This window comes from Nannobrachium achirus (genome assembly GCF_963921795.1).
Source record: "Nannobrachium achirus genome assembly, chromosome: 19".
Taxonomy (NCBI): domain Eukaryota; kingdom Metazoa; phylum Chordata; class Actinopteri; order Myctophiformes; family Myctophidae; genus Nannobrachium; species Nannobrachium achirus.
Genome location: NC_137826.1, coordinates 27,854,233 through 27,864,315, shown reverse-complemented (window position 1 = coordinate 27,864,315; position 10,083 = coordinate 27,854,233). Strand labels below are relative to the sequence as shown.

Genomic DNA, 10,083 nt, shown 5'->3' with positions numbered 1-10,083 from the left:
ATATTGGCCATGCTGTTACAATCTGACAAACCATGTTTCTTCTGGTATTAGCACAGATGCATTTTTAACATAATAGAGTAGTCTGCATATAACTAGGGCCATATGTGCAAAACAGGGCTAAAAGTCACAACAAGATTTTACTAATAACCTGCTTACCACCACTTTGATGTCACAGTCGTCTGATATTTCATCCTCTCTGAAAAACAAAAACATATAAAAACAATATTATTATGGACATTTTAAAGCAAAGAAAAATAAAGAAAGATGGTGTTTATCGAAATGAACTCACTCGGACAGTGGCGATAAAGTCACTCCTTCATCTATGTATCTTCTTGGTAAAGGTGACACCGGGGTATCTCTGCTTTTTTTATGTGTTTTAACACATTTAAAGAAACCTCCAATTACAGAGCTCTGTTAAAAACAAACAATAGTTCATATTAGTAGATAATATTTTTAAAAGTATTCAAATCTGATTGGCAAAGCTGACATCAACGAAGAGGAAGGAAACCTTACATGAAGCTTGGCATTGTAGTAGGCATTTAAACGTGTCTTGCGTTTTCTCTTCCGTGGGCATCTAGATGCAGTTTTTTTATTGTAAATCAGAGAAAGGAACCCAAAAGAGTACCATCTAAGTTTCCGTGTTTTGATTGGTCGGGACTTGGACTTCTTCTTTTTAACATATTTTGGACGTTTCTGTGCACCGCGTTTGGACTGGATTTGGAGGATAGACGTCACAAGGCCCAAAGCATCTTGTACATCTCTTGGATGTCTCTGGTGTAGTTGAGCTTTCTTCACTTCTGGTGTTGGAACTTGAGTAATGAACAGGCTGTCCCCTGAGTCACTGCAGATATATAATTATACGTTTAGTTAATTGGTTGTTGTACTGTTGCATGTTAAAGTTCTGATGACAAAATGTGCAGTATTTTCAAACTAGCAGTATAGCGAGCCCTGAAACATGACATGACATAACATGGCGTGATATTTCAGGGCTACAGTATAGCCATTAGCCAGCCCTGTTTGATTCTCCGGAGTGTCCGTGATTTCAATCACATCTCCTTGAGGACTCCTTAAAGGAGTAGTTCACCCCCAAAATGAAAATGTTTCTATGGATTACTCACCACACAAGAGTTCAATAATATATTTTTGTCCCATTCCTAAGTCAAAAATGTGATTACAATAAATGTACCCCCATTGATTCCAGATGGGGACCCAAATGCAGAATGTACTATAATCAAAATCTTGTCTTAGGAATGTGACAAGTACAACATTTTGGGGGTGAACTACTACTTTAATTGTAAACTAAAATCAAGCTCCCAAAAATTCACCAGAACACATCTACTCTGTTAAAGGTTTTCTGGGGGGGTACCCCAAGAGGTGTCAGGCATAATCGCCTATAACATTTTCGCCAGGTCTTTTCGCGGGGCACTTTTGCCGTGGAGGAGAGTCTTTTCACCTACCTGTCTGAGCCATTTCGCCTACCCTCAGACTGTCCATGTTTTCATATTATCTCTTTGTCATTTAAATATTATAGTGACTGTGACAGTGGTGTTACATGTCAAACCTACACACGGCTATCCTATGCACTCCATAGTAATCACATAAATACAGAGCTATTGGAATCAGGTGCGCCCAAATAATTAATTAATCCATGTCCCGATACTATACATTCTTTGGTGCAGTATTGAACAGTATTGTAAAATGAACAGTATTGTAGGCCTATATTGTTTTAATATTAGGCTATACAAAATATAGGCTATATGTAGGCTATTAGCCTATAGGTCTATATAAGATATGCTACACCTAAATAGCCAATAGAATCAACCTTGCCTGTCAACAGGCATAAAAAACTATTTTGCCATGTCATGTTTTTACATGTCAAGTAAACTGTTAGATTCACTTGACACCACTGTCACAGTCACTATAATATTTAAATGACAAAGAGATCATTTGCAAACATGGACAGTCTGACAGCAGAATTGAGGGTAGGCGAAATGGCTCAGACAGGTAGGTGAAAAGACTCTCCTCCAAGGCGAAAATGCCAGGCGAAAGGACCAAATGCGTGTAGGCGAATTAGTCCAGTCATTTTAGGCCAAAATTTGTCCAAACCTAGAACAAATTGCAATAGTAGCAAACTCAACTGATTTTGTATCCTCAATATGTCCTTAGTGAGGGAAAAAAAGTCCCAAGGAATCCCACCGGGGCAAAGTTTTGAAAACGACCTATCTACCTTCACTTACTATACACTACAATATAAAGGAAAAAATGACTGAAAAAATATCTGCTTTAAGTGGGATATGAGGGGTCAAACTAGGGGTTTTTAATTATTCTGAATCCATTGCAAGCATTTGTTTTGCATGAAAAACATTCCTTGGGCTAAAAACGGACCCCAAAAGACTGAAAATTGATGAAAATTTATGAAAATTGACGTTTTGAGTGGCCATTACTGGCCCAAGGAATGTTTTTCGTGCAAAACAAATGCTTGCAATGGATTCAGAATAATTAAAAAACCCTAGTTTGACCCCTCACATCCCACTTAAAGCAGATTTTTTTCAGTCATTTTTTCCTTTATATTGTAGTGTATAGTAAGTGAAGGTAGATAGGTCGTTTTCAAAACTTTGCCCCGGTGGGATTCCTTGGGACTTTTTTTCCCTCACTAAGGACATAATGAGGATACAAAATCAGTTGAGTTTGCTACTATTGCAATTTGTTCTAGGTCTAACCCTAAAATGACTGGACTAAATATGTTATAGGCGAAAGTGCTGGTGACCCCCCAAGACACCTCCCCCAAACACACACACACACACACACACACACACACACACACACGAGATGTGGTCAAATGTGTGCAATGCAGTCATACAGACTATACAGAGATATTCATTTTAAGTAATGAATAGTTCTGAAATATAGGTCTTAAATTCCCATTTGCTTAAATCATCAATTCAATGTCTGTAGGCCTCCCATGCCATTATGCAAGTAAAGCAATCCTTTGATAAAAGTAGCCTATCAAACACGCAAAATCCACCAGAACACAGGAAACAGTCGGATGAGGGCAGGCCTGGCTAGTGGCTAGAGAGCAATATTCACTTTCACAGTATCATTCTTACCTTTCTGACTGAATTCGGTCATCATCCCTCGGGAAAAGATGTGAACCAAGGGGATTATCGAAAAACTTGGATATCAACTGCACAACATCTGGAGAAGCCTCCTCCAAAAAGAGCTGTGATTCTTCCCAGTTCCCCAAAGCATCTTCAGGAATACAGTCTACCTGAGTCCCAGGTGGAAAATTGTGAACCCCCGTCATATCAGTAACTAAAAGGGGTCACGGCAGCTGAGCAGCATTGAAAGGAGATAGTAACGTTAGCTTCTTGGGTCGTCTTGGATTTCCTTGAAGTCACTCCAACAAAGTTCATCCAGATCGATGTCTTAATGTTGTAATCAAATGAGTCCTTTACGAGACCAACACAAAGTTAGAGGTTAACATGAATATTAATCAACAAACTTAAGCGCACACACACGGAGAGAAAGACCACGCTGAAATGTGCGCGCTGGAAGCAGACTCAACCCGGAAGTTATTAACTTGTACGTAGACGTAGCAGAGCGCCTGGCCTGAAACATGTTGGACCGTCATGGATGAGGCTTAACCTGGTGAGGAGCAATTTAGCCAATTTGCCACGTACGTCTACAAATACATTCAGATTTAAAAAATAAAGTGCTAAATGAAGCCTAACAGATGTTACAACACGGTACGCTTAAACAGGATTGCCCGTATCATCATAAGTATTTTAATCCGATTGGTGACTATGTTCTATAAAAGGTTTAACGTATCAGAGTGCATGCAGTACACCTCGCAACCAATGTCGTCACGTTGGGGAAAAAGTAAAACAAAAATGTCTGCCGATTGGATTAAAATATTTTTTCATTAAACAATACGGAAGAAACGGGTAATTCTGCTTAGGCGTACCATATTATAACATCCACGAGCCTTCAGTAAGTACTTTATTCTTAAAATTAGAACGTTTGGTAGACGTACGTGGCAAATTGGCTAAAATGCTCAATACCACATTGATATTCATCCATGACGGTTGTCAGATGTGACCGTCATGTTTCAGGGCTAGACCGACGTCAGGGTTCATCTCTAACCAATGGGTGTTCTCCTACCCCAAGGACTAAGGAGGCGTGTTTGTAGTGTACTGTTTGTACAGTACGAGTTCATCGTTCACTTAAGTTCATAGACATATCTGTGGTTCACTTGCTTCTAGCGGAAATAATACGGCGATCTATGGTTTCTGCTCTACATACATAGGTACTACACATGTATTTAATACACTTGTTATTTTCCCATTAGGTACCGTGCTTTTACTGGTTTAAATGTTTTTGCTTAATTTAGCTAAATAAGCTACCTTAGCCTTAGAATGTCTGTGATCTTATTACATGACACTTCGTTTATGTTTCTATTCTAATACACTGTGCTTTTGAAACATACACAGTTTAATTCTTTCACATTCCTCTAGGCCTATCCACGTCCACCCAATTTCTTGCACAGGATGGCTGATAACAACAACACCGAAAAGTTCCAGTTACATGTCCCAAAATTAGAAGAACTTTGTAATGGTAAGATAATAAGACCATTAACTTTATTAAGCAACTCTTATGATCCCATAAAAACTCAACACATTTTGTTTCTTTCTTTAGTGTTGCAAACAGGGTTGAAAAACAATTTTGCTGAAGCCCAAGTCAGTGTTGTCGATTGTCCAGATCTCACGAAAGAGCCGTTCCAGTTTCCTGTCAAAGGTATTCTGTTATGTTTTTGTCTTCTCTGTCTGTCTGTCACAACACAAGTGCATCTTCAATAGCGTTAAATTGTTTAGAAACGTGTAGCTTAATCTTCTTTCTTGTTTTTGAAACGTGTTTCAATCCACCCACTATATAGAGTAAATTATTTTTTCCACCACAGATGGTAAGAATTAAATAAATAAATAAATGTATATGGTTGATATTAATTGGAATTGCAATGAATTGTAAAACCTTGTGTGAAAACTGTGCAATATGCCATTGAAAAAAAATCAGGAGTTAAATTAAATTGTCTATTTGAAACCATGTCTTTCCATGTAGGCTTGTGTGGGCAACCACGCATTACTGATGTTGGAGGAGTACCTTACTTGGTACCCATGGTACACAAGGACAAGGTAGTATTCGTTCTTTCACCCACAATAATGTATGATCATACAGGTAAGCAGGATCTTTACATCTCACCTGCATCCACAGGAGTACAACATGAACACTGTTGCAAAGGAAGTGGAGCTGCCAGGAGCATTCATACTAGGTGCAGGAGCTGTGCCCTCTCGGATTGTTGGAATGAATGCAGAGGTGTGTCACTTATAACTGTCAAGGGTTCTTGTTTTAGTTGAGAGTATAGTCAAGGTCTGTTCATAGACTGCTGGAGCATGTTTTGTAAGACAATGCTGTGAATTTTGTAATCCACAGCTGATGCCCCTAGTTCTGACCGAGTTACCGGGGAGGCCTGCTGTGAACAGCAGCCATTTTTCTTCCATCAATCCAGCTGATGGCCAGTGTCTTCAGGAGAGATACAGCGATAAATTCTCAGACTGCAACTTTGGATTACTGGCCAATCTTTATGCTTGTGAGGGGAAACCTGGAAAGGTGATTTCTTTTCTTTCTTATGGAATCAAACAAAAACATATTTGAATACAAGGCTCATTAATGATGGTTAAATTATTATTTTTGAGGGGTGAGGGAGTGGGGTGGATACTGAGAAGCTAGGCTGGTTATGGATTAAAATATAAATTGCAAGATTTGCAGAATTGTGGGTCAACCAGGTTAATACTGACATGGTTGAAGTTGAACCGAGGCCCCTAACATGTTTGCTCCTAAGGTTTGAATGAATAAACATTAACAAAAGGGAAATGACTCTGCAGTGGTTGAGAAATCACTACTAAATCACATGATCTCTCTGGTTCTCTGCCAGGTCATAGAGGTTCGAGCTAAAAAGAGAACGGGAGAGGACAGCCTTGTGGCTGCCTTGAGGAATACTCTTGAAGCCCACTACCCTGATAAAAGCGTGGCCTTGGGGGGCACCTTCATCATCCAGAAAGGGAAAGCCAAAATCCACATCATGGTAAATAATAGTGCTGTAAAATCATGAATGTTATTTTAACTCTGAATTTACAAATTGACCTGCAAATGAACATTTAGGATTTTACATTGTGATAATCTGTCATTGTAATGATTACTAATACTATTAGGGTTCATGTTAGTTCATTTAAAGACTCAGTCCTTAAGTTTTATCTACATTGTTTCCCTCTCTCGAGTCCAGACAGAGAGGTAATTTGCAACAATGTCTAAACTACAATAAAGATGCCTGTGTGCATCTAGTGACCAATCCTGTGCGCTGTCTGCTTCAAATAACTTTATTGACATTGTCAACCAGTAAGTGTCCTACCCAACACCATGGTTGAAATGTAAGAGTAAATGGAAGAGTAGTGAAACCACCTCAAACCACTACACATGACATGTGCTAGTTATATATTTATTAACATACACACTACCATACAGATGGGGTAGTAATGGTAGGGTAAGTGAGTCTCCATAGATAATACAATTAATTGGTAGCCCAACCTGAAAATGCATTAGGATAGAGAACGTACATGTACACATGATTAAACAAGTGAAATTGGAATTGATGACTCAAAGAAGTGAGCAGATCTTGAACACTCTAAAACTGAACCCCTGATAAATGGGTACTCTCTCCTGAAATTGGCAACCCACCTGAAAAGGTATTTTCTGGTTATTAAAGAGCTGGAGAGAAGGGGAGACCCCTATTATATTACTGAATTAACAATCTATAGCAATGATTACTATCAGAATATAGAGCTTAAACTTGTTTTTACCAAAACGTATCACATACCATACCTTTAGACTGACATTTATCCATGAAGTACGGTAATACATCCTAGATTGTAGCTTTAATTTCTTTTATGTCTTGCTCATAGCCAAGGGAGTTCTCAGTCTGTCCCCTCCACACCAATGATGATGTCAACAACTGGCTGAAACACTTTGAGGTCAGCGCCCCACTGATCTGCCAGTCCGTACTCGTATCCAGAGACCCTGTAAGTAAAGATAGTACTGCATGTTGATGGTGGAATGGTCATACATTTCTTTTTGTCTCCGCCAGGCCGAAGGGGAGTTTTGTTTTAAATATATTTTGGGAGATTTTTCTGCCTTTATTGATAGTTATACAGTGTAGAAGAAAGACAGGAACGAGGGAGAGAGAGTCGGGGAGTGACATGTAGCACAGGTCTGCTGGGCTCAGGAAGTAAAAAAAAAAAAGTTAATCTGCGAAATCTCTGTAGAGTAGACTGCTCATACTTTTGTTATTTCTGAAACATTATGTGCTGCTAGTACTACCGGGGGTTCAATAAACTGTGTTTAATTATGCTTTGTGGGCTACTCAACCATAATCTACCTGCTAACCTGTGTTTAGGGATAGATTTGCTGTCTGTCTTTTGAGACTGACTCTTAAAACTAGCTTTCCCTTGACTTGTTTGCTATCCAGGGCTTGGACCTGCGTGTAGAGCACACACACTGCTTCAGTCATCATGGAGAAGGTGGACACTACTACATAGACACCACTCCTGACACTGTGGAGTACCTGGGTTACTTTATGCCAGCTGAGTTTGTTTACCGCATCGACAGGCCCAAGGATACCCACAACGTTGGCAGAGATTAACATCATGTTAGTAATGTTAACTTAGTATTTCTTGCTTACTTGAATCAATTACGAATTAACACATCAGATGAGATTTCATTCGGTTTTCTATATTTTAATTTGTCGCAAAGGCCATTTACTTTGCAATGAAAAGCATAACCATCCAACATGTCCCATATATCTTTCCACAGAAGTTGATATAATTACACAATAAAAATGAAATCACCCACGAGCCATCCAAAAAACTGAGTTGAAATTCATCTACCATTGTCAGTAGCCTACTGTAGTGTTGTTCCACAGTGCTGACATCGCTGTGTTGTGCAAAATACGGTACATGTGCAAAGTCATGTGGGAACTGGGAAGTCTGAGGAAAGGTAGATGACACATCATTAATGTCGCAAGCATGGTGAATGTATGAGTATGGGGGTCTATCTATCTTCCAACACACCACTCTCTAGTGGTACTGTTACTACTCTACTGTCCTCAAACATGTGCATCTTTCTAAGTGTTTTAAAGGTTTTTTTTGGAGCTGTGTGGAACACAAGCTCCCTATACGTGGCCGTGTGTGTGGCCGTCCGTCCGTCCGTGTCTGTATGTAGCCTAAAGTTTGGCACGCTACTCCTCCCACAGTTTTTGCACCACACACTCGCGCCATATGTCAAATCGACCGGCTTACTCGGGAATCGTGTGCTAGTAACTTGCTAAGAGAAAGGTTCTATAGTTTAATTGATATTAATTTATTAGTGAATTAATTTTCCCCATTGACTTATAATGGGAATCGCAAAAACTCACATTCAATTATTTTTCTCTCGCAAACCATAGGGGCTACAGTTTCAAGACTTGGAGAGGAGGTTCATAATGATTTCAAGGATTAAATAAAAAATAATAGTGTCATTTGGCCTCATGGTGGCGCTATAACAGCCCAGTTTACGTTTTGGCCTGTAACTGTTGAACCGTAGGTCGGAAAATTATTATTTTTTTCCCCTGGATTCCTTGGGTCAAGACGCATCTCCCGATATAGGCCACGCCCATTTGCGCCAGGATAGATTTTCCGCCATCTTGAATTTTCTCCAAAACACACTTTTTGCTAATTTTCCTACATATTTTCTTCAAATGTCTTAAAAACTGGTACACATGATCTATGAGGTGGGTAAGCCACCGCTCAGTGTCTGTCTGTCTGTATGTAGCCTCTGGTGTAGCCTGAGTACCCTGGGTGACCAGAGAGGTGCTGTTGAGTCTAGCCTGCCCTGAGCATCAACTGCAATACACACACACACACACACACACACACACACACACACACACACACACACACACACACACACACACAGCTCCACTTCGAACAGAGGTTCGATTTTTTTTTGGGGGGGGGCTTTTGCCTTTATTGGATAGGACAGTAGACTGACAGGAAATGGAGGGAGAGATGGGGAGTGACATGTGGCAAAGGTCGTCCGGATCGGGAATCAAACCGGCAACACTGCCAGTCATCCAAGCCTATTTGGCAATGACTAAGTGGTATGCGCCTGGATCAGTTTCACGTTTTAACCAACTTCTGTTGTATTTATTCTGTTGTAGTCAGTGGTGTAAAGTAACTAACTACATTAAGTACAACTTTTACTTTGGTACTTTAAGTACATTTTGATACCAATAACTTTTTACTGAAGTAAATTTCGAATTCCGGATGAATTTCTACATTGCAGTATTGATACTTTTACTCAAGTAAAGAATGTGAGTACTTTTTACGGTGTCAGGCATAATCGCCTATAACATTTTCGCCAGGTCTTTTCGCGGGGCACTTTTGCCGTGGAGGAGAGTCTTTTCACCTACCTGTCTGAGCCATTTCGCCTACCCTCAATTCTGCTGTCAGACTGTCCATGTTTTCATATTATCTCTTTGTCATTTAAATATTATAGTGACTGTGACAGTGGTGTTACATGTCAAACCTACACACGGCTATCCTATGCAGTGCACTCCATAGTAATCACATAAATTCAGAGCTATTGGAATCAGGTGTGCCCAAATAATTAATTAATCCATGTCCCGATACTATACATTCTTTGGTGCAGTATTGAACAGTATTGTAAAATGAACAGTATTGTAGGCCTATATTGTTTTAACATTAGGCTATACAAAATATGTAGGCTATTAGCCTATATAGGTCTATATAAGATATGCTACACCTAAATAGCCTATAGAATCAACCTTGCCTGTCAACAGGCATAAAAAACTTTTTTGCCATTTTTTAGGAATAAAATGTGATGTAAATAATAAATGTCAAGTAAACTGTTAGATTAACTTGACACCACTGTCACAGTCACTATAATATTTAAATGACAAAGAGATCATTTGCAAAC

The 10,083-nt window shown here is 39.4% G+C and overlaps 1 protein-coding gene across 1 annotated transcript; it reads left to right on the top strand.

Moving 5' to 3' along the window:
* The first annotated feature begins 4,194 nt into the window (after positions 1-4,194).
* On the top strand, positions 4,195-7,956 carry cUnh11orf54 (chromosome Un C11orf54 homolog). Its single transcript, XM_080748805.1, has 9 exons — positions 4,195-4,306; positions 4,515-4,614; positions 4,696-4,794; positions 5,116-5,189; positions 5,269-5,370; positions 5,488-5,664; positions 5,990-6,139; positions 7,014-7,130; positions 7,577-7,956. Exons 2-9 carry the CDS (start codon positions 4,548-4,550, stop codon positions 7,748-7,750), a joined length of 960 nt encoding a protein of 319 aa, XP_080604931.1. The 5' UTR covers positions 4,195-4,306; positions 4,515-4,547; the 3' UTR covers positions 7,751-7,956.
* Positions 7,957-10,083: the final 2,127 nt, after the last annotated feature.